The sequence below is a fragment of the Alternaria alternata genome, assembly GCF_001642055.1.
Source record: "Alternaria alternata strain SRC1lrK2f unplaced genomic scaffold CC77scaffold_12, whole genome shotgun sequence".
NCBI lineage: Eukaryota > Fungi > Ascomycota > Dothideomycetes > Pleosporales > Pleosporaceae > Alternaria > Alternaria alternata.
In genome coordinates this window covers 15,165-37,913 of record NW_017306201.1, presented here as the reverse complement: position 1 = coordinate 37,913, position 22,749 = coordinate 15,165, and the positions used below count along the sequence as shown (strand labels likewise).

At 51.7% G+C, this 22,749-nt stretch overlaps 12 protein-coding genes across 12 annotated transcripts; 6 read left to right on the top strand and 6 right to left on the bottom strand.

The window, feature by feature from the left end:
* Position 1: 1 nt before the first annotated feature.
* Positions 2-3,494, bottom strand: CC77DRAFT_129162 (DNase I-like protein). Its single transcript, XM_018530175.1, has 2 exons — positions 1,861-3,494; positions 2-1,792 (listed from the first exon to the last, which is right to left on the bottom strand). The coding sequence occupies exons 1-2, from the start codon at positions 3,370-3,372 to the stop codon at positions 287-289; spliced, it is 3,018 nt and encodes a 1,005-aa protein (XP_018385010.1). The 5' UTR covers positions 3,373-3,494; the 3' UTR covers positions 2-286.
* A 215-nt stretch (positions 3,495-3,709) lies between these two features.
* CC77DRAFT_1061939 (PH domain-like protein) lies at positions 3,710-4,495 on the top strand (the record flags this gene model as incomplete). The annotated part of the gene is made up of 1 exon (XM_018528478.1): positions 3,710-4,495. The coding sequence occupies one exon, from the start codon at positions 3,710-3,712 to the stop codon at positions 4,493-4,495; it is 786 nt and encodes a 261-aa protein (XP_018385009.1).
* Positions 4,496-5,059: 564 nt separating this feature from the next.
* Positions 5,060-6,817, top strand: CC77DRAFT_128999 (phosphoribosylamine-glycine ligase). The gene is made up of 2 exons (XM_018530173.1): positions 5,060-6,314; positions 6,372-6,817. Exons 1-2 carry the CDS (start codon positions 5,216-5,218, stop codon positions 6,566-6,568), a joined length of 1,296 nt encoding a protein of 431 aa, XP_018385008.1. The 5' UTR covers positions 5,060-5,215; the 3' UTR covers positions 6,569-6,817.
* A 249-nt stretch (positions 6,818-7,066) lies between these two features.
* CC77DRAFT_936975 (ribonuclease III) lies at positions 7,067-8,416 on the bottom strand (the record flags this gene model as incomplete). Its single annotated transcript, XM_018534524.1, has 1 exon — positions 7,067-8,416. The coding sequence occupies one exon, from the start codon at positions 8,414-8,416 to the stop codon at positions 7,067-7,069; it is 1,350 nt and encodes a 449-aa protein (XP_018385007.1).
* Positions 8,417-8,580: 164 nt separating this feature from the next.
* On the top strand, positions 8,581-9,404 carry CC77DRAFT_1020982 (hypothetical protein). Its single transcript, XM_018525176.1, has 3 exons — positions 8,581-8,612; positions 8,665-8,917; positions 8,971-9,404. Exons 1-3 carry the CDS (start codon positions 8,607-8,609, stop codon positions 8,997-8,999), a joined length of 288 nt encoding a protein of 95 aa, XP_018385006.1. The 5' UTR covers positions 8,581-8,606; the 3' UTR covers positions 9,000-9,404.
* Positions 9,015-10,053, bottom strand: CC77DRAFT_1020981 (thioesterase family protein-like protein). The gene is made up of 3 exons (XM_018525175.1): positions 9,673-10,053; positions 9,518-9,623; positions 9,015-9,466 (listed from the first exon to the last, which is right to left on the bottom strand). The coding sequence occupies exons 1-3, from the start codon at positions 9,772-9,774 to the stop codon at positions 9,090-9,092; spliced, it is 585 nt and encodes a 194-aa protein (XP_018385005.1). The 5' UTR covers positions 9,775-10,053; the 3' UTR covers positions 9,015-9,089.
* Positions 10,054-10,558: 505 nt separating this feature from the next.
* CC77DRAFT_937093 (acetyl-CoA synthetase-like protein) lies at positions 10,559-14,578 on the top strand (the record flags this gene model as incomplete). Its single annotated transcript, XM_018534531.1, has 6 exons — positions 10,559-10,642; positions 10,702-11,785; positions 11,834-12,009; positions 12,055-12,099; positions 12,576-12,741; positions 12,819-14,578. The coding sequence occupies 6 exons, from the start codon at positions 10,559-10,561 to the stop codon at positions 14,576-14,578; spliced, it is 3,315 nt and encodes a 1,104-aa protein (XP_018385004.1).
* A 33-nt stretch (positions 14,579-14,611) lies between these two features.
* CC77DRAFT_129102 (Phospholipase/carboxylesterase) lies at positions 14,612-15,701 on the bottom strand. Its single transcript, XM_018530174.1, has one exon. It carries the CDS (start codon positions 15,373-15,375, stop codon positions 14,644-14,646), a length of 732 nt encoding a protein of 243 aa, XP_018385003.1. The 5' UTR covers positions 15,376-15,701; the 3' UTR covers positions 14,612-14,643.
* Positions 15,702-15,804: 103 nt separating this feature from the next.
* On the top strand, positions 15,805-17,378 carry CC77DRAFT_1031672 (MFS general substrate transporter; the record flags this gene model as incomplete). Its single annotated transcript, XM_018526685.1, has 4 exons — positions 15,805-15,828; positions 15,959-16,454; positions 16,501-17,240; positions 17,289-17,378. The coding sequence occupies 4 exons, from the start codon at positions 15,805-15,807 to the stop codon at positions 17,376-17,378; spliced, it is 1,350 nt and encodes a 449-aa protein (XP_018385002.1).
* A 19-nt stretch (positions 17,379-17,397) lies between these two features.
* Positions 17,398-18,475, bottom strand: CC77DRAFT_964195 (short-chain dehydrogenase/reductase SDR). The gene is made up of 4 exons (XM_018535678.1): positions 18,389-18,475; positions 18,105-18,327; positions 17,971-18,052; positions 17,398-17,913 (listed from the first exon to the last, which is right to left on the bottom strand). Exons 1-4 carry the CDS (start codon positions 18,456-18,458, stop codon positions 17,473-17,475), a joined length of 816 nt encoding a protein of 271 aa, XP_018385001.1. The 5' UTR covers positions 18,459-18,475; the 3' UTR covers positions 17,398-17,472.
* A 647-nt stretch (positions 18,476-19,122) lies between these two features.
* On the bottom strand, positions 19,123-21,095 carry CC77DRAFT_1031670 (Metallo-hydrolase/oxidoreductase; the record flags this gene model as incomplete). The annotated part of the gene is made up of 7 exons (XM_018526684.1): positions 19,123-19,243; positions 19,297-19,548; positions 19,598-19,728; positions 19,792-20,357; positions 20,408-20,533; positions 20,581-20,724; positions 20,777-21,095. 7 exons carry the CDS (start codon positions 21,093-21,095, stop codon positions 19,123-19,125), a joined length of 1,659 nt encoding a protein of 552 aa, XP_018385000.1.
* Positions 21,096-21,692: 597 nt separating this feature from the next.
* CC77DRAFT_1095330 (hypothetical protein) lies at positions 21,693-22,705 on the top strand (the record flags this gene model as incomplete). The annotated part of the gene is made up of 2 exons (XM_018529791.1): positions 21,693-22,062; positions 22,123-22,705. The coding sequence occupies exons 1-2, from the start codon at positions 21,902-21,904 to the stop codon at positions 22,703-22,705; spliced, it is 744 nt and encodes a 247-aa protein (XP_018384999.1). The 5' UTR covers positions 21,693-21,901.
* Positions 22,706-22,749: the final 44 nt, after the last annotated feature.

The window sequence follows — 22,749 nt, the reverse complement described above, 5'->3', positions numbered from 1 at the left end:
GGTTGCGCTAGGTTCAACCTGGGTTCATGCATGGTAGCGCTATTCTTTCTGTGGTATAGCGCGCCCTGTCGGCATCTAGAACGTTGGACATCTCTGACCGACAGAGATCTACCTGTTGCCGTGATTAAGAAGACGTGGCTCCCAGCCAACGGTGATTCTTCCTGATACTGAATGCAGCAATTGGGAATCTCGAATCGATATGGTCTATGTACTGATCGGGTATCATTATAACCTTCTGCATCATCGCCGTCTGACTGTCACGCTCATCAATTGTCAACTTTGCACCTTAGTCCTGCTTCAAGAACAATTCCAGCACTCCAACCATCCTCTCTTTCCTAGCTGCCTTGTCCTTCTCCTTTCCCCCGTCCTTCCATTTGACCAAGCATTCCGCAAAGACGACAGCATAGTTCCTCACAATAAGCTGTCGAATAGCGACTTCCGGCACCTTGCTTAGTGTCTTCCTTCTAACCTTTGCTTGGGGGCTGGACGGAAGGCTCATGTCTACGCTTGCTCTCTTGCTGCTATCCTCTGGGCGCGGTTTTGACACCTCGGTGATCTGATTCGCGATATTCTGGAGGAAGGATAGTATGAGGAGGAAGGTAGCGTTGTGGTTGGGCGCTGTTGCCAACACCTCTAGGATGGTCATCTTCTCATCATCAGTGGAGTAGTCGAGAGATGGTGTAGTTCTCGCAGCCTTCTCGCGGCGAGCTAACGCTTCTTCCAACTTCTCCCACAGGCTCTTGGTAATCACGCCGTCGGTGAGGCTAGTCAGAAAGGTAATGAGGGCTTCGGCCAACATCTCAACGCGCTCTTTACTGCGGGTCTCTGGATAAAACGCATCGATGAATGGCGTATCGCAGTCGAGCGCGTCGTAGATTTCTGCGAGCTCGTCTTCCCAATCATGTCCGCTGCCACTCCGACCCTTGACAAAAGGCCACCCTGCATTATCCTGCCAAGGTGCCCTCTCTCCTTCACTCTTGGTCATGTCCCACTCGGCTAGGGTTCGCTCCGTCAAGTCTTCTATCGCCTCGGTCAGCCGGAATACTTCCCTAGGCACGCTCCATTTTACCTCGCCACGGGCTGGTATCTGATTCTGTAGTTTCCTGATACCGCCTTCGGGAATCTTGATCAGCTTGTCGATAGATCGTGCGAGTGCCGACGGTTGCCAATGAGCGCGGATAGGAAGGAAGTGGTCGCGTCCATTTTCAACGCGTAGGACGAGGATTTCGTCAATCATAGCATCCCCTTCATTGAGATCGCGCACTGAATTCAGACTCTCGATCTTGAGTTTTAGCTCGACATTGAGCACGTCTGCAGGAGCGAGTGTGAAGTATTGATGAATGTCGTCTGGCCTTGGCTTATCGAGCTTGTCTTGTGCTTTGTCGAAAGTGACAGAGAGCCAAGGGGGGAACGGGCCAGCAGGTTGGTTTTTATCTACCGGGCGATCGGCGAATCCAAAGGTAGCTGGTACACGTCCAGTATTTGCAATGGTGATGTTGCGTCTCGAGGACTTTGCGAATTTGACGTCACCGAAGTCTACTCCTTCAAATGTGCTATCTGTTTTGTTCCGATCGTCGGGCGAAGAACCGGTCGCGCGTTCTACTACTACCGCAATCGACGGCCGACCCTCGTTTTCTTGACGGTCAATCTCACGAGCCACCTCACCATGGATAGCAGTCTTCAGCTCCGGAACGACAGCATCGTATTGTAACTTGAAGACTGCATCCAAGGGCTTGTGATCGGAACTGAGGACGCGCATGTGGGTGGTGTAGTACTCGAGTAGCAGCTCAGCCTAAACGATAGCAGTCAGTCAATTGTTTCTTCCAACACTAAGAGCTAGGAACAGTGCAGTAAACTTACAGGAAGATCATCCTTTGTTTTGATTGGCTCAGGCTCAGGGTCTTCATTTTCCTCGTACTCGTCGTATGTCTCCCCATCAGTGTCAGGGTCGTACTCATACATGACATCGTAGTCTCCTGGTACGTCGATACCCTTCAACTTCATCTCTTCATCGTGTTTGCGCGCTGCTTCTTGATCCTCTATCCGCCTGTCATATTGCTGTTTGGATGCTCGTGTCCTGTAGAGGATGCGATCGCACCAACTGGGACAGCGGCGCTTCTCGCTTGAGTCGAAAACGCCAACTTTTCCGATGTCGTACTTATAGGACGGTAGGAACCGGACAGGGCCCTCTTCCCACCCATCGTGGAAAGCCTTGCCGCCTTTCATCATCTGGTGCAATTCGTCGTGCGGCAGCAACGACGAGATGGTGGTTTGCAGTGAAGCGGGATCGAGTTCTGCTGGCTCGGGAACGGCGTCGCGCGTATCCTCAGACGAGTGCTTTGAGCCATATGCGGAATCACCAGATGTAGACGACCGACCATGGTCTCCTTCTTTGTCCATGTCTTTTGTGTGAATCGTGAGCAGGCGACGCACGTCGTCGCCCGGCATACCGTTGAGACGATAATTTAGGTCGCCGAACCAAAAGGCAAAGTCTTCTTCACCCAGACCCTCACCTGTGTTTTGCGAAGATCCCAAGGCGTCAACGATGGGGTCGAAGCGCGTTCGGGAGTTGATCTGAGCAGCGTCCCAATTCCTCCTGTCCAAGGATGCCTTGTCTGCACCAGCAGCCAGGTGCGAGTTTATGAAGACAAGTCGTGTCGTCTCTCCCAAGACTATGCGGGTTGTTACAGCACCCTTGTTGCCCATGTAGCCCATCAAGCCAGTACCCACGCTGGTGGTACTAACATTCTTGATCTGCGGTACGACTTCTGGGGAGGCATAGATGACCAGCCATAGGCCAATCAGCTGCTGCTCGGAAACCAGCTGATAACCTTTGGGTAGAACAGCCTCGAGCGACGCTTTCCATTTGTTGGCCGTGGTGGGGTCGGTGTACGGTCTCAGAGCCTCTGCGGCGGATGTGATGTCGACAATCTCCTGCAGACCAAGCGCATAGATATCGATGTCCTGTCCGCCCGGGACCTCGCCTGCTTCGTGGTGAGGGACAGTCGGCTCGCGCGTGCTATGTCGTGCTTCTTGCGCTGGAACGCTCTCTCTGCCGCCCTTGCCGTGCTCCCCAGGGTCAGACACGCCGAGCCCAGCGAGCGACTCTTCAATGCCCTTGCCCTGGACGAACCACTTGCCAATGTCCTGCTCGGTGCCCTTTTGGGCGCCCGTGTTCCAGGTGCCGACTTTGATGCGCACATTGCGCGGTCGCGTGTATTCGGCGCGGCGCTCGTAGAGGGCTTGCGAGAGGGACGTCTGGTGCGTGGTGATGGAAGCTATGCTCGGAGTGCGCGGATCAAGGAAAGCGCCAGGGATACTCGCATCCAGGCGCTCGGTGGAGCGCACAGAAGAGGCTGCTTCGGGCGCCATGGCGGGGTGAGGGCAGAAGGATGGCGGCGGGTGCGGGTGACGGAGAGGTGCCGGGGGTTTGCAGGGAGGGGATGCAGGGTCTGCGTGAGTGAAAGTGCGGGCGCCCCATAGTGACGACTTGGTGCGATTAAGCGGGCAGTTGAGCCACAGGCCGCTGTTAGCAATGACGATGGTGAAGGCGCGGACAGGCCCAGGGCTAGGGCTATGCTATGGCGGTGCGTTGACAGGCCCAAGCTTTCCTCGACATGCCGCGCAGGCTGCATGCAGGAGCTCTCCCACTGCCCCAAACCCACTCGCGGCCCATTCTCCTTCACCACCACCATATCCTCAACCAGACATGGCGCCACACCGCAAAGCCCGCGCGAACCAGCCCCAGCCGCCGCCACAGCCGTCAGACTACGAGACAGACGCGCCGCCTGCCGTCGACGTGCCCCTCCCACCTCCGCGGTCCAACGAAGAGCTCAACTTCTCCGTCCTCCGTCGCCAGTACGCCGATCTGCTATCCATCGAGCATGTCACTCCGTATGCCGCCCTGTATACCTTCAACCTTGAAACGCAGTCATGGGAGAAGATGGGCATTGAGGGCACGCTCTTCATCTGCCAGCTCACCCCCTCACCCATTGGCGCTGAGCGATACTGCGCCATTATCCTCAACCGCCGCGGCCTAGACAACTTTTACCAGGAGCTCACAAGCAGCGAAGAGATGGAGATATCAGACCCTTATGTCATCATCCAGGGCGAGCAGGTCTACGGCATCTGGATCTTCGCCGACCCGCCGCCTGCCTCCACCGCCAACTGCCGTGTCGAGACTGCCGCAAAGATGATGGATATTGCCGACAAGGCAAGAGCGAGTCGCGAAGCCCTTGAGCCCACTGCCAAGGCGACCGAACCCGCCGAAGCCGCGTCCTCCGCTCCCATGGGTCGCCAACTGTCGCTGCGAGAACTCTTCGGTCAACAGCGCGAGCAAGACGCCGGCTTCAGCATCCACAACCACAACACCCACCCTATGCCCAGCATGCATCAGCAGCAGCAAGGATACATGCCGAGTCCTGGCCCAGCGCAAAACGATGTGCTAGGTCAGCTCTTCATGAAGGCAAAGCAGAATCACAACGGCCTGGGCTGATGTGACTTCATGCCAGGTGCCGTACGACGGAGATCGTCAGGACTCGACGCCCTCAGCAGACTGGATCAGCAATCATCAAGGAGCGCTTCCGGCCATACAACCAATACGCAAGAATGCTCTGCAAAGTGCGAGCATGACGGATGGTCGTCTGTCGTCGGCTACCTTCTTTACGATATCACATGGATGTTGTTGAGATCCATCTCCATCTCCATGCTCTACTGGTTTGCGACGCACGAGGAGAGCACAAGGCGGCAGATCATCTATATCCTTGTTTCTGTGCAGATACTCCAGCTTGACGCGAGCCTAAAGGACTATTGGTATGGTTCTCTGAAGAAAGGCTGCAGGTGTAAATGCAGATGCAAGCAGTCTTCTGGACGACTGCACAAAGGTAGATCCATCGTCGTGTAGACATGGAGTTTGTGTTGCCATACTATGCAGCGCGCAATCTTGCGTGTGTACATCATTCTTAGATCGATACCCCGTAGTCTGGTTTGTTCTCCAATGGAATGCGATACGTCAATTGAAAGCCAGGTTCTTATGACCTACTATAGTAACACCGCCACTTCGTAGTTGGCAAGGGAACTGGTAGGGCTGAGGGTGACCTCACACTCCCGCTGATCCCTGCACGCTTACCCCACGGTGGGGTTCCGCTTCCGCTCCCAAAAATTTCCAGTCGCAAACATCTTCAAGATACGACTGGACCTTCATATAGCAAACACAATGTCTGAATCTCTCCGCGTTCTACTTGTCGGCAACGGCGGCCGCGAACATGCCATCGCCTGGAAACTCCTACAATCGCCCAAGATCGAGCACATTTACGTCTGCCCCGGTAACGGCGGTACCGCGACGCTGAACAGCAAAGTCACCAACGTAACAGATGTAAAGGACACCGACCTTGCCGGTCTCGTCAACTTCGCAAAGGAGAAGAATGTCAACTTGTTAATACCAGGACCTGAAGCACCACTCGTAGCAGGCATTGTCGACTACTTCCAGGAGAATGGTCTCAAGAGCATCAAGGCGTTTGGACCAAGCAAGGCTGCCGCACGTATGGAGGGCAGCAAGACATTCAGCAAGGACTTTATGAAGCGACACAACATCCCCACCGCCGCGTACGAGAACTTCAGTAAATACGACGACGCAAAAGCGTACCTCGACTCCATCTCACACAACGTCGTCATCAAGGCTTCGGGTCTGGCAGCAGGCAAGGGTGTCATCATACCACAGACCAAAGAGGAGGCACATGCAGCGCTCAAAGACATCATGCTGACACGAGAATTCGGAACTGCGGGTGACGAGGTTGTCATTGAGGAGTTTTTGGAGGGCGACGAACTATCAATCCTTACGTTCAGCGATGGCCGCACGATCAAGTCCCTACCACCAGCACAAGACCACAAGCGTATCTTCGACAACGACGAGGGACCGAACACTGGAGGAATGGGAACGTACGCGCCAACACGCATCGCGCCCAAGGACGTACTCGAGCGCGTAGACAGGGACATCCTCCAGCCCACCGTTGATGGCATGCGATCCGAAGGCTTTGAGTTCAAGGGTGTACTATTCACTGGACTTATGATGACCAAGAACGGACCCAAGGTATTGGAATACAACGTTCGTTTCGGCGATCCAGAGACACAGAGTTTACTCGCGCTCATGGAAGGCGATCTTGCTGAAGTCATGGCTGCATGTGCAGACGGACAGTTGAAGGATGTGGACGTCAAAGTCTCGAGCAAGAGTGCGGCGACGGTTGTTGTAGCTGCAGGTGGATACCCTGGAAGCTACGCAAAGGGCACAGTCATGAAGTTGGATGCTGTGCCAGAGGGTGAGTTTTCTCTTGCATTCGATGATGGAGTCGAGTGACCATGCTGACACGGTACAGATGTCGTTCTTTTCCACGCTGGAACTTCTTTCTCCGACAACACACTCAAAACAGCTGGTGGTCGCGTCATCGCATCGACAGCCACTGCGCCGACACTGGAGGAGGCTGTTGCGAAGGCTTACAAGGGCGTGGAGTGCATACACTTTGACGGCATGCAGTACCGCAAGGATATCGCGGGCCGAGCACTGAAGAAGTAGAGAGAATCCAAGGAAATTATATGGCGTTCAAGGCGGGCATACCAGAGACTTGCGGTCAAAAGAGAAGATGCGCGTAACACGCTAGGTTATAGTCGGGCATTCGATGGATGACGAGAATACAATCTTTCATGTTTGAGCTATACTACGGGCTACCGAGACTTTGATTGCAGTGTACCTGCCCATCGATTTAGCTCAAAAGCAGATAAGGTAGCCTATACGCTCCGGTAAAACACGATGTCTTCCTAGACACATGTTGGTTGGAGGGCATTACCTTGCAGCTACTCAGCTTCTCAACGATAGAACGTGCCGCGATAGACGGAGAGTCGAATAGCCGGCAAAACTGTTGACGGGTATCGTCAAAACATCAATTAGAAGAAGAAGTCTTGATGGCTACCTACCTACCTACCTGGCCATCGTCTACTTGAAACATCTCTCGGGTCACCTAAAAGAATTGATATCCTTAGCAAGGCTCTGCTCAAGGACATTCGTGGATGCGATCTAGGAACTGTCATCATCAGTTGCGGCTGTGCGCTTTTTCTCCTTCTTTTCTTTCTTGTGCTTCTTCTTCTCGTGTAAGGTATCGTCTTCTTCCTTTTTCCGCTTCTTTTCACTGTTACCCTGTTCGTCTGACACTTCTGCTTTACCATTTGACTCTTTGGGATTAAGGGTCGCTTGCTGCTCAGTGCCCCCTGCAGCATTTTCCTTCTCCTCTTGCTCTTTCAGCCGTGCCGCTCTCAGCTCATTCTTTTGCCGTACAGCGTCCTGCAAGACCGGACCGTTCCGCTTCAGGGCATCGGCAGCCGCGGCAACACCGGCTTGCACTTTGTTCTGGCCATCGCCGCTCCCGAGCCATTCATCCTTGTAGCCCCACCCAGTAAGGTAGATGCCGATATGGTAGCACTGCACGCTGTTGGAGTCGTATGTCATAGGCCTCTCCTCTTTGGTAAGGAGCTTGACGCCTTTGCCGAGCACAAGCTTGTTCAGTTCGTCTCTAGCCTGAGGGTTCTCGATAATCTTCTCCCTGAAGCCTAGGAGTTGTGGTGCCCAGAGCTCAGTAAGCCATGCTTCGGCGGCCTCGAATCCGTTCTCTGGGTCTGATAGCACGACGGCTGCAACATAGGCTTCGACGATGTCGGCGACTACCTTCTGGTATTGCTTGGAGTTCTTGTCCCACACAGCGCGGTGCTTCAGTCGGTCTGGAAAGCCGTAGGCGTTGGAGAACTTGCCCAGGGTCACATTCTCGACTAGTCGTTCGCGCCACATGCATAGCTCTGGCACGTCGACATGTGGGAAGCGGTTGTAGAGGGCGCGGGAGGCGATGAGTTCGATATAGGCGTCGCCTAGTAGTTCGAGTCGTTCGTAGTCTAGACTGAGGTCCTCGCCGAGCGTTGAGCCTGGAATGCTGGGATCGAAGATGGCGGAGCGATGAGTGAAAACGGCTTCGTGGAGATGGGGTTCATTGATGGGCGGTAGGGGAGGCAGATCTTGGGCGACTCGTACTTTTCGCTCGACGTAATCGGGTATGGCGACCTTGACTGCCTTGTCAGGCCTCTTTTGGTCAAGCTCGCGCTTCGCTTTGGCAGAGGCTGAATCGTTTCGGGCGCAGAGCAGTCGGCGCAGTTGGTGCGCATGGTGGAGCATGTCTTTATCTGCACCCATGGTAGTTTCATCGGCGACAAACCTGTCCAACAGAGCTACCAGGCCCGTCTGCATGTCTTTCGAAGACAGCTCAGGCGCCGATGGGTTAGTGTTGTAGCCTGCGCCATTGCGATGCTGAGGCTGGTGCTTCTTGTGATTTTGGTCGCGACCGTAGTGATTGAAGCCTCCGCCACGTTTCTGCGATGCCATGGTGAAGTTGAGCAATTAAGCTATGGGTGTGGTTTTGGTCGCAGTCTCGAGTGGTGAGCGTTGGTGACATCTTCAGCCGCGCTAGTCGCGAGCGCCAAGGGCACCTCCGCGACATTTCAGATTCGCCGCAACGCTGCAGTCCAGCATCGCATTCACCATGGCAGTACCACGGCAGCGGGTATTGGACCTGATGAGGGTAGGTGACGCCTGCTCCAAGGACATTGTGCTCGGCGCACTGACTGGATTAGGTTCAATGCAAGGTCTTCAACACCACATACAACCCCGAACGCCTTCGTCTGGGATCGCGCATCCTCCACCAGCGCCTCAAGGGCCCCGCCGTCGCATCCTACTACCCACCGCGGATAGGAACCATCAGCCAGTTGCGCAGCCTGTACCCCGAACACCAGATTATCGACGAAGAGGAGGAAGACTGGTTGGAGCATCTCAACGTTGCAAAGTCGAGAGGAAAGGGTGCGCCCAAGAAGAAGAGGACCGCCGCCGGTAAGACCCATGTCTTGGAGACGCATCTTGCGAGAGATACTGACCCAGTGCAGAGTCCAAGAAGTTCAACAAGAGGAAGTAGGCCAATGCTTCGCAATACCGCTTTTGGCCATAGTCATGATGAATCAAATATCCAGAATGCATGTCTCGGCGTTGGGCCTGGGCAACTTCATCATATTTTGCTTTTCACTTCTTTCATGCCCTTCGCTTTCCATTCCCTCGCGAATTCTTCATCCCACGCTGTTCTTACATCTAGATGCTCTTTGACCACAGGCGCATTCACTTTATGGTGCTCCACTGTGCAGTATGTTGTCTTGCCATCCAGGCTGGTCATGTCGCCTCGGATCATAGCCATCTGCTTGCCCACACTTACCACTCTGCTATTGAGTCGCACCCTGGTGTTGATGGGCACCGCCTTAAGATAGGAGATGTTGAGAGAACGAGTTACGCCGCCCATGAATTCCCAGAACCCAGGCCGAGCAAGAGGACAAAGAGCCGTCGTCGTGGACATGTCGAATATAACACCGGCGGCGCCTCCATGCATAACATCTACTGCACTTCAGTTCCAAGTTGTCATAGTACCCGAGGAACAGCACCTACTGTTCAAGTTCGAAAAGTTGGGCCCAATGACGAGTTCATAAGTAACTGTACCATCGAGGCTTGCATCCACGAGCTCCAGATTCAACATGACTTCTCGGTCAAAGTCCTAGACATGATCAATGACAGTTCTTCCATTGACCTGAGTAGTTTCATACGACATGGTTCTTGGGCCTGCGGGCTGCAAGCAACTTGTACTTTTCGAACATTGCATGTACGGCCGCCATTGCCTTTTGCCGATTTGTTTGTTGGTCGCCCATGGTGGATTCGGGACTAAAGAGAATCTGGTTGAGACTACCCCGACTATGAAGAGGCTCGTTCCGCTTGGGCGGTGGGTGTAGGGAGTACCTTAGGGTGCTTGCGGTGATCTCCGTTGGTAATCCAATAGTATGAATCACAGCGTATGCTTTGGGGATACGTCGTCGCGTTAGTGATCTGAATCAAGACAACGAGCTTCTCCGTAGACCATTTGGAATGTCGGGAGACTCCCCGTTTACAACCAAACTATTGGCGTAGTCGGGTGATGCTGCGGATTGATGATCGACATGAAGCTACACATTGCCTCGGCTTCTCAACTTGAGCTTCCCGCCCAGGGCACCTGCTCAGGCCATCGTACGCTCGCAAAAGCCATTTCTCCTATTCACGACATGCCCACACAATGACTCTTGAACATGTGGGCTTCAGTGCCTTAGTCGCCTCATATACTTCCTTGTGTTGTTTCATGTATGTGGTTCGTGCCCACATGTTCCACCTCGCGCTCGCGCCTGTTTCACAAACGGAGCCACAGGCGAACGGCCAAACCTCGTCATGACCCGAATACACTTCGGCGCTTGCCACCAATGACTATAACTCGCAACCTGTTCTATTTCTAGTCAATCATTAGATGAGGGCTTGCAGTCCGAGCTGACCTAGACCTCGCCCCCTCCATCCGATCGCTGCGCTGCTTTTAACCAGACAGCTGCCGCCGATTACTTGTGTCCACATCTCCATTCGCTACTTCGGGGCTCTTGCGACTGGGCTGGATAACCATCGCACATCTTCAACATGAGATCCGAAACGACACCGGTGTCTGCGACTCTGCGAAAGAGGGTCTTGAAAGTGCTGTTCATTTCGCTGCTGCTAGACTTGGTACGTCATCCTCCGTCGCGTGTAACCGCTCGCGTGGGCTGACCACCCCTTACATGCAGATATCCTTCACCTTCATCCTTCCGCTGTTTCCCAAACTTATCGAATTCTACCGCAACCATGAGACGGGAGATCCCAACACCATCCTTTCCAAGATTCTCGCTGGGCTCAATGCATACAAGAACTCTTTCGCGAAACCTATCAACTCCCGCTACGACATAGTCCTGCTCGGCGGCGCACTCGGATCGCTGTTCTCTCTGTGTCAGGCTATCGCTTCGCCCTTCATCGGGACGCTCTCAGACAAATATGGCAGGCGCACAGCGCTTCTGTGGTCTATGGTGGGCAATATCTTCAGCGTAGCGCTGTGGGTTGCAGCGACCGATTTCCGGACGTTCCTTGCCAGTCGCGTTGTGGGAGGCCTGAGCGAGGGCAATGTGCAGCTTGCAATGGCTATTGCGACCGACATTAGCGACGACAGCCAGAGAGGCGCGACCATGGCCCTTGTCGGCGTGTGCTTCAGCATCGCCTTCACGTTCGGCCCGGCGTTAGGCGCATACCTGTCCACATTGCAGGTCATGGACAAGAACCCATTTGCCATGGCAGCAGGCTTCTCTTTATTCCTGATCATCTCGGAGACCATCTACCTGTACACCAGTCTCCCGGAGACGCTGCCTTCGGCGAACAAGGCTCAGAACGGCACAGCAAACGGACATGACAAAAGCAGTGAAGCACCGAAACCTCGTGTCCGAACGAACTCGCATTATCTACTCAACGCGACACATTTTACTTTTATCCTCTTCTTCAGCGGCATGGAATTCTCGCTCCCGTTTATGACTTACGATCTCTTCTCTTATCAGGCGAAGGACTCTGGTCGATTACTTGGTTTTATTGGCCTGGTTGCTTCCCTACTACAAGGGTCGGTAGTGCGGCGGATGCACCCTCTGAAGGTGGTTCAGATGGGAGTGGTCAGCTGTACAATCGCGTTTCTTATGCTTGGAAGGGTTCAGACACAGGGCGCACTGTATGGAGCGGCCGCACTTCTTGCGGTAACGAGCGCGACTGTCGTCACTGGTCTCAACAGTCTCTCGTCTTTTGAGGCGAACGCCGATGAGCGAGGCAATAAGCTGGGCAATCATCGAAGCTTCGGTAAGTCAAAGTATCGCGCCACTCAAACTGTCTGCTGACGTGAGCCAGGTCAAATCGGTCGTTCTCTAGGACCTCTCATCTTCTGCACTTTGTACTGGTGGACGGGCCGCGAAACAGCATATGCAACCGGAGCCGCCGGCATGGTCGGAGTCTGTGCATTGGTATTTGGAGGGCTGAAAGTTCCCCCTGGAACGGAAAATATCAACAAGAAGGAGAAGAAGACGGTCAGGTAGGATAACGACAGCAGCCAGTCAGGATACATGTGGAAGATACAGCAAGGACGCATTCTTCGCTGGAAACCATGCGCTGCAATTGTATCATAATATCACGAAACTCATACGTGAGCATATGCGCTTTCCCGCTTGAGAAAGGATCTCTTTCAGTGTGCTGCCATGCAAGGATAGCTCGGTCTGACGCTGTCGAAGTCATGATCGGCAATATGCCCTCTTGTCGCCGTCGAAAACCACTCCAACAAGCTCATGTAGAACAAGCTCGCCCTCTGGAAGCCTCGCTCCAAGTCTCGCAAATAATTACCCAAAGACATGTAACCGACGTACAATCAATTGTCCGACGCGCTAGGTCACCCCGCACTCACTACGCGTCGTGGCGTCAAGCTGTATCCACAGTACTGACTCGAACCTCGGCATCTCATTAGCTCCATGCCCAGCAGTAGGACCGACGACGGGCAATTGTGAAGATCATAGCCAAACATTGAACTTTCTCCTTAACCTGTAGCTTCTCTCTTCCTGTCCTGCGCTCTCCCTGCAACCTTACATCCTACTGAAAACAGAAAAAAGAAGATTCTACTCAAGCAAACATGGATGCAACGGCGGCCGCTGCATCTGTGGCAGCTATTTCCGGGCTAGCAGCATACGTCAACGGCAAATACCACATTGGACAGGATCTGAGGGCACTGAGGTTTAAGAAGAGAGCGGCTGGCTACTATGAGGAACTAGGTATGTATCATCCTCCATCAGCTATACTTGATCGTATGGCATACGTAATGTCCCTTCTCGAAGCTAAATCAATACAGTAAGGACTAAACGGCAATCCCTGTGGTACTCCTTTGCTCCGCATGTCCCGGTTTACAGTAACAATCAATGTATCTGGTCCCGCGACAGAACTTACACCTGGCAACAAGTTCACGATCGCGCCGTCCAATGGGGAAACTTCTTTTTGTCACAAGGCGTGAAACCTGGAGATATGGTCGCTACTTATATGATGAACAGCGCAGACTTCATGGTCATCTGGCTCGGTCTCTTTTGTATCGGGTGTGCACCTGCTCATCTGAACTACAACCTCAAGGGAGAGGGTTTGGTGCATTGCCTTAAAGTCGCGGGTGTAAAGATTGTGCTTGTTGACGAGGAAGAGGGGTGTATGGAGAGGTTCGAAGGCGTGAGGGCAACAGTGGAAGAGATGGGTGTAACGGCTTTCAAGGTCGATGAAGAGTTGACAAGCAAGGTATATCAGGGCAGTACTCAAGTGCCAGGTGATGAGTACAGAGAGAATGTCGTTGGTACCGATCCGACATGCCTCCTGTACACATCGGGAACGACAGGATTGCCAAAAGCAGGAAAGTTCATGGTAAACCGTTATCACGAACGAGGAAATCCGCAAAACCTTCCGTTCGACCAAAAAGCAGGACCAGATGGAGATCGATGGTATTGTTGCATGCCATTGTTTCATGGTACGGGGGGCCTAGCGGTAATGGGCGCGTTGACCGCTGGAATGAGCGTGGCAATAGGACGGAAGTTTTCAGTGAGCACTTTCTGGGATGATATCCACGACTCTCGATCCACTGTTTTCGTCTATGTCGGCGAAGCAGCGCGGTATTTGCTCATGGCACCACCACATCCGAGAGAACGAGACCATCGACTACGCGCCATGTACGGCAATGGTATGCGCCCGGACGTGTGGAACAGGTTCAAGGAGCGGTTCAACGTCCCAGAAGTCATCGAATTCTTCAATTCCACCGAGGGCGTTCTGGCTATGGTGGTTCATAGTAAAGGGCCATTCACAGCGACAACTGTTGCTCAACACGGCGCTATCATCAGGCGAGCTCTCAACAACATCTACGTACCCGTGCCCATTGACCCGGAAACTGGCGAGCTTCTACGAGACCCTAAAACTGGATTCGTGAAGCGCAACTCGTACAATGAAGGTGGAGAGATCCTAGTCGCGGTACCGAATGAACAAGCATTTGCTGGATATCACAACAACCCGAAAGCTACAGCTAAAAAATTCGAAAGGGACGTGTTCCAGAAGGGTGATTTGTATTATCGATCTGGCGATGCACTTAGACGGGACGACGATGGGCGCTGGTACTTCCTCGATCGACTAGGTGACACCTTCAGGTGGAAGAGCGAAAACGTGTCAACGGCCGAGGTAGCAGAGGTTCTCGGAAAATATCCCGGTGTAGGCGAAGCTATCGTATATGGAACCCTAGTCCCTAGGCATGATGGTCGCGCGGGCTGCGTAGCCTTACGGCTCGCTGATGGCGTTAGTCCCGACACATTTGATTGGAAAGCTTTGCTGGATTACTCCAGAAGCAAACTACCGAGATACGCGGTACCGCTATTCTTACGTCTAGTGAAGGAAGCGAGCAACACAGACAACCAGAAGCAGAACAAGGCGCCTTTGCGTGAAGAAGGCATGGAGATCGATAAGTTTGGCACCAAGGTTGTGGGAGGTGGTAATGATGTAGTCATGTGGATGAAACCAGGCGAGAATCGGTACGTCCGGTTTACCATGGCAGATCTCGAGGCCTTGAGGGCTGGTAAAACTTTGCTGTAGAGGCCTAGGTTGTTGATGAGGGTAATGAGAGATTGACACTGGATGTCGCTGCCAATCACAGAATCTCAGTGCTGTGTTCTCTCCCTGCCTGATGTAGTTCTTAAGACCGATTGGATGAACTCCACAAGGCCGTCCATACCTCGAGGCTCATTGAGCCAGTGCCCACCCTGCTCGAAGCACTCCCATCTGACGCACATGCCTATCTCTTCAAGCAGTTTCCTAAGATCATTTCCATGTTCAACGGGTACAACATCGTCGTCTTTGCAGTGCTGTAACAGCACTGGCATCTTCAACACATCTTGCTCTCGACCAGGCACATTCATGACGCGCTGTACCTCCTCTGCCAGCGGCAGCCATCCACTCAGCCCTACAAACCCCCCAACCCGCAACCCAGAGGCCAGCAGAGCAAATATACCAGTAGCACATCCCTGACTCATACCCGCTAGTATTAGCTTTTGGTTTCCCACGATTACCGCCTCTTCCGTGATGATTTGAAGAACCTGCGCGACGCTTCGCCATAATCCTGGTTTTTGTATCTCGCCGTTATCCTGTGGCCGCTGAACTGATGACATATCGAACCATTGGAACTCGTCTTCACTCTTATCATAGAATCCTGCAGCGCTAGGAAATACCCATTTAATGCCAGGAAATATATCGACAAAGAATTGTCCTGACCCTTCTTGACTTTCGAAAAGCTCTTCGCAGAAAACGCCACCGTCACTACCACGTCCATGAAGGAAGACAACGGTGCAGGTATGCGGCCCCGTAGGGGAGACAGTGTGCACCGAAGTGGCCATGTCGCGATCGGTATCGTGATGCAAAAAGTAAACCTTGCTTGAACGTTTCCAATGCTACTTCATGTTGCGCTTGTCAGCTTCGCTCATCAATGCATTGCCTTCGTTGAGTCTCGGCGTTTTGATGACCCGTGGACGTAAGCTATAGACCGACCTCATCAGCCCCCACCATGGTAAACCCATCTGCTTCAGGCGGATATGATCGGATTGCACCATCCATAAACTGCGCGTGCACACCAAAATTATGCCAGCAATGGCGGAATCTTTCTGCTGCTTAACAAAAGCTACAACGTCATTGGCTCGCTAGCGGCCACCAAGGTCCTATCGCTTTGGACCGCTCCACTTCGCCTCGTCCCTGAACGAAACCATGAGGAGGCAGCGGGCATGCTTCGCTCTTATCGTGTTTTGACTGGTTACACACGTCTCAAAAACATGGCAGATCTCGAAAAGCGACTTGTTCGCAAACTCGGTGCGTCAGACGAGGGCTTTACTGTTTCCGATGTCAGAAATCTAATCAACAGCAGATTGCTTCATACTGGTTGGGAGAACATGCCATTACACATAGTGGCAACTGACAGTATACTAGGTGTATTGCTGCGCTGCATACTTCTTCAACTACCTCGATCGCAGTGCTTTCGCAAATGCCTATGTATCTGGGCTGAAAGAGGATCTTCGACTTGAGGGGAACCAATACAGCATCTTGCTTGCCATGTTCACTGCAGGTAGCTGTGTAGGGCAAATCCCCCATGCTTTGATCATCCAGAAACTTGCGCCGCGTTTCTGGTTGCCCTTCACGTTGTTAGTATGGTCTGGTCTGACGATGAGCTCTGCGGCCTGTAAAACCTATACACAGCTGTGTGTGGTTCGGTTTCTCCAAGGCTTTTTTGAGTCGAGTCTCTACAGTGGCACTATCTACATCCTCGGTAGTTGGTACAAACCTCTAGAAATCGCCAAACGAACGGCCATCTTCACAGCCATTGGACAGATAGGCAGCATGTTTGCTGGGGTGATGATGACAGCGATGAATGAGAGTCTGCATGGTCAGACCTCTCTGAAAGGGTGGCAATGGGTGTTTATAATCAGTGAGTATCAACCTCAAGGTCACACGACACCACTAACAAGTGCAAGATGGCGCTATGGGTATTCCCTTCGGTATCTTTGGACTCATGTTCTTTCCCAATTTGCCAGAATCCACCAACGCTCCATATCTCAGCAAAGAGGAGATACAGCTAGCGGTTGACCGCTTGCCACCAAAGAAAGACTGGAGCCATGACATCAGCCTCAGGTCCCTCGCCAAACGACTCTTTGCAAAACCAGATGTCTACGTTTTCACTCTTTACTCTGCGGTAGCCTGTGCACTGGAAGCCATTGTTCTACAAGGCCTTTTTCTGCTATGGATGAAAGAGAACATTGAAAAGTTTCCTTCGCATGCCACGACGACCTACCCGCTAGGTATCCAAGCAGTCTCCATTGTCTCCAATATCGGGGCAGGCTATGTTATTGACATGACCAATCGCCGCATACCGATGGTCATACTAGCTGGACTTTTGCAGCTACTCGTCGCAATTCTCTTGCTCATACCCAGTCTTTCCACTGCCGGAACATTCTTCGCATTCTACTTGGCCGGTACCTCATACATTGTAAACCCTATTCTATATGGGTGGGCTAGCGTTATATCTCAGCGCGGTGGTGACGACGCATCTCGATCAGTCATTCTTTACATCATGAGTATGGTGCAGTCGATCTTGTACACGTTTTGGGGCATTGCGCTTTACCCAGCAAGCGACGCACCTTATTGGAAGAAGGGTTATATCACAATGATCGTGGTCGTTTTCGCTTTCTTCGCTGCGACTGCAGCTGTTCATTGGGTAAGTATCGCACTGCTCTTGACAACGATTTACTGAACAAGCCCACAGTTGGACCAGAGATCGCAGAGGATTGAGAACGATGTAGCTGAAGAGTTGACTCACGTGAGCGAAAGGTCGAACGACAGAAAAGAGGACTAGAGATCAAGGAGATGGGGATAAGACGACATCTTGATATGATTTGCAATCCTTCATCGAGGAGCAATCTAACATTTGGCAGCTTGTCTCTCAGTCCTCATACTTTGAGATGCATGCTACCACCATGCAATCCTCCAGTTATTAAAACGTCCGTAGCTGTGGTCCAGGCGCCCGCATCGCTCAGTAGCCACATTGCAGGACCAATCAGATCACTCACCTGCCCACGTCTTCCCAACGGTGGCGCCTTCTCAAACACATCTTTCATTGCTGGATTTGCCTCGGCTGCTGCACGGCCCATCTCCGTCTCGATATATCCTGGGGAGAGACTGTTGACTCGGATCTTGTACGGTGCAAGCTCAACACCCAGATGCATAGCAAGCGACTTCACTGCAGCTTTGGAGGCACCGTACATGCTTGTGTGCTCTCTGGGTGTCGTGCTGTGCGCTGTTTGCGAGGACAAGAAAAGGATAGAGCCACCTTCACCATGGGCGCGTATGAGTTCGGCGGCTATTTGCGCAGCAAAGAACGTTCCCATAACCTGTGTATTGTCAACTTTGGGACTCTGCATAGCTGTCTGAAGGAGAATCATAGTTACGTTCACGTTCAGAATCTTCTGGCATTGATCCCATCCATGTTCAAAAAATGGCCTGTCAGCCGCAATGCCTGCAGCACAGATACTGTATAGCGTCAGTGACCGGAAGGCCAATAATCTTTTACATGCGTACATACCAATTATCGATACGCCCAAGTGTGCGCACTACAGCATTCATGGCCCCTTTCAGGCTTTCCCGGTCTGTTACGTCCGTCTCATAATACATCCACATTGTACCAGTCTTCTCTTCGAGAGCTTTTAGATCCTCAGACGGTCGAGCAGAAAGATCAAGCAATGCGACATCACTGCCCAACTCAGCAACGGCTTTAGCAAGTCCCAATCCGATGCCACGAGCGCCACCTACATCTGTATCAGTAGCTTGAGGAATTTTGGCGATGGCATTTGTTGAATGACAGCTTACCGGTGACCACGGTCACTTTTCCCTTCATGGAGTACATATCAAGTACTGGTTTATGCAGGATATCGGCCATGTCGAGATATGTGAAAGAGGATGAGCCAGACGAGAGATTACATCATACGGATATACCCTTTTATATGTGAACGTACTCGCTTTCTGACATTCACACGAATCGCCAGCGATCACGAGTTTATCATTGGATGAGCTTCTTCCAGGGTTGAGATAGGAAGCTTCGCCATCTTCCTGACATAATTGTTATCAAAATAGTTCTGGATGCATAACCTCAAGATTATGACACACCAATGAGATGTAGATGCGTGTAGGACTAGTGCGGACGGGATGCTGGTTGCGGTAAAGTGTGACTAGGCGCCCAACCTTTCCCCGCCTCGTCTGTAGCCTATGCAACCCACCAACGACTTTCTGAGGACTGTTATCGAAGGCGTGGGCTCAAATGTCGCATGAAGCACCGAATAAAGCCTCTGCAAGTCCTCTTGATTTGGCGCATGGCACAACACAGCACAGCACAGTGCAGGGACGCTGAGATTATAATTACGGATATCACGGATTGTGTACAGTGACCCGATAGTGAGTTCAACTCCCCAACCAACAATCAACCTCCGCGTAATCCATCCATCGACACGCATTAGTAGAAGTCCGATTCTTGCGAAAGAGCTGGCACTAGTAACAAAGGCTGTATTGCAGGGATGGTGACACGGTCAGCCCTTCATCTGAGCCTATCAGGCTGTGCAATTATTACTCAGGTACTCAAAATCGAGTGGCTTGTACTCGGGGAATACATATCCCATGCTGTTATAAATCGTAGTCATGTTCGACAGCTCACCATGAACAGGGACAAGCCTACGCTCAAGAAGTAACTGACTGTCTGAACGAAAGGCGCGTCGGAAACTCACAACGCTGACTTGGCAACACGATGCTTTGCCATGGCATTAACAAGCTGGCTGAGCTCGTTGTGGTCGTTGTGAGTTGCCATCAGCTGCGCCTGAACTACATGATCGGCATCGAACACTAGAACAGTGCTGTCATCGGTGGGACAGGCAGGCATGATCACGGTGACGCTATGGTCTCGAGCATGAATGCTACCCTCAACGTGGATGAATGTAGCCCTGTAATCGCTTGTCTGAACAATGTAAGGCGCACCGCGTCTGCGATATGTTAGCGCTTCGTCTGCAAACATCTACAAACCGTACGTACTCATAGGTTGCGAACTTAGCTCCAGGAATATTGGCATAGTATGACTGAGCCATCTTAGGAACGACAACCTCGGCTCCATTCTCGACAAAGCTTGGAACACCTAGGGCGTGATCATGATGATGGTGTGTAGGCTGCCCAGAGTCAGAAATGATGAGAAGACATGGTTTGTAGCCCAATGATCTGGGTCTACTTACCCAAATTTGTGACACTGGCTTTCCAATATTGATCCTAACCCATTCCAGTAGGACCAGCGCCTGTTCACTTGGAGCATCTAGAACAACAACATAGTTGTCGGTCTCGAGCAGTATCTGTCGATAATTTGCGACGCCAGGCATTCGGATCACCCACACCCCTGGCATATCTGTGTAGGGTTGTTGTGCGTCGAAATCCATAGCTGTGAAGTTGAATCGACCAAACCATAGGTAGTTTGCGTACTTCTCTCCGATATAGGCAGTGAGCGCAGGATCGACAACGGGGATGTTTAGATTTCCACGTTCTGCCGAGAGGTTAAAGAATGATGGTTCGACGTCAAAGTTGACGGATACCTCATCCGCAAGAAAGTCGGTAATCAGGCGCTTATTATTGTATATGATCTTGAAATGACGGGGTATCATCAGTCCATCGACACGGATATAGTCGTACACTCGCAAATCATTCGTAGAAGGGCCGAAGAAGGGATGATCCTCGTATGTGCGGATAGCGAAGGGCAGGTAAGTGTCAGGATCGAAGAGGACTGATATGTTCAGGGACTGATCGAAGACTAGAAGCAAGTCAATGTAAGTTTGATATGCGCTAGGAGGGATCACCAACCTGCTGGAAGAAGCAAATCACCTTCAACTGGTTCGGAACGAAGAGTGAACTGACCAGTCGAGATCTTACTAACTAAAAGAGGATCCCACTTGTGGCTGTCAGTAATCATGTACGCCGCGAGGTATCCTGATGATCGTCAGATCAAAAGACAGGTATCGTTTAAGTCGACTTGCCGTCTAAGTAGCCTTCAGGAGCACCTGACGGCTCGAACAGAGAATAACTACCCCTGATTACGGCAGCGGATCCATCCTCGCCATCTTGCACTACCACGGAGTAGTCCATAGGCTCAAGCGCTGGTCGTGCGAATACCCAAAGGGCTAGGACATAGTATCAGTGTATGAATTAAGTACATCGCGAGGAATTACGTACTTCCCAAGCCAGCAAATCTATCAATGCGTTGTTTCAAGCCGCCTTCTCCATATGAGTATGTGATTGTCTGATTACCATATGGAACAACTGTTGAATCCATTCCATCCAAAGCTATCGTGGTTATCATGGACTTGGTGCGAAATTGAGAGCCGGATATTCTCACGTTTCTCACTCTAGTAGTATTCGCATCGATGCCTATGGCATTCAAGCCGCGCTCCATGAGGTCGTCAGGAACCTCATGCTGGCGAAGGCTCAAAGCTACCGAGCTGAAGGTCAAGGATATGACTATCAGGGTCGATAGAATCAGAGCGGTTGACATCTTGATGTAAGCTTCCTAGCGGAAAGAGTGATACTCCAAACAATGTACAATCAAATGATCTATGAAGAGATTGCGAAATATCAACAGATTTATAGAAGTATATTCGAAAGTCGCAATAAGGTGAACGCATATCTAGTTTGGATCTCAGCTCCCTATATACGTTGTCGTGTCATTCTCTCACCTACTCCAACTTGGCGAATTCTTTTCGTCTTTGGCCTCGTAAGATTTTACTAAGGATTACGCAGAGCTCTGATCGTTATTACAAACGAACAGGGCTAAGTAATTTGTTGATCCATGCAAAGTGTGATCGATGCGCTTGCAGCAAACTTTACGAACTGTGCCGTATCTACACAACGTTGAGTTTTATGACGCCCTAAAACGTATGCTTACGAAGACTACGTGCCAGCCCAGCTGCGGTAACGCCCGGATATGTGAAACCTTGTACGATTATCGTCATCACTCAAAACCAAAGAGTACAATTTGCTGTTGTAGAGCGGAACGGAACGAGCTTTGCTTTGTGCATGCCGATAACCGGGCCGATTATGAATACAAACTGCTTGATCCCGCAACCAACATCCCGATCTAGCTCTGATGGCCGACCGTGGGTGTATTTGCTACGGACGACTCTCGCAGCAACGGACGACGTCAGCTTTCTGACAATGAGATCACAACTTGGCATGACACGTCACACAACGGGAGACGTGCTACGTACAGCATAGACCTTGGAGAACCTCTAGCATCTTTGAGCTGAGGACATCTATCTGACGCTGGAATATCCTCAGTCTTTGTGGCCCCGATCAGCAATCATGACGCAAGCCACTCTCGACGGAGTCTTCTCACACGCTTTCCTTGACGATATCTCAAACTTCTGGTTCCGTCATCTCGAAGCCGAACATGTCATCATCCCCAGCATCGAAGATGCAGCGCCATGGTTTTCGCAAAGCGACGCATACGACTGGGAATGTTTGTATGTATCACACCTGATACGATGTTCATCGATTATGGATGCTAGCTCACGATAGGTTAGTGGCAAGTTTGGTGCGCAGCTCGAGCTGATCCAAACGATGCAACCAAGTGTTGCTGATATCCTGACCGCAGCAAAGCCTTCATCGCCTTTGCATTGGATCAGTCTAATCATCCTCTTGGACCAAATCCCACGGAATTGCTTCCGCGGCGCGAAAGCTCTGGTGGTGTTTACGCTCTTTGACAAGTTAGCGTTCGAGGTTGCTTCCCAGGCACTCGAACTTGATTTACCAAAGGAAAAACGAGTTCGTTTCCGGTTGGCCTATAGATTTTGGTTCTACATGCCAATGGAACACTCAGAGAATTTAGAGGTACACAAAAAGCTGAAAGAAGCTCATTCAGAGATGTGGCATGATCATGAGATGCTACTAGAAAAAGCTGTAAAAGGATGGGACGGTCCCTTTGCACAACACCATGCTGTGCTCCTCAAGAGAAGAGATAGCTTCAAAAAGTTTAGAGAGACCATGGAGGGTATCTGCGAGGATAAGAAGAGTTTACTACGTCGTTTTGGGCGATTTCCACAGCGTAACAGCGCGTTAGGTCGACCATCTACTGTAGAGGAGATTGAATGGCTGAAAATCAGATGAAAGCTTCTTGGAGACTGCGGGGGAGATACCGTGTCCTCTTCTTA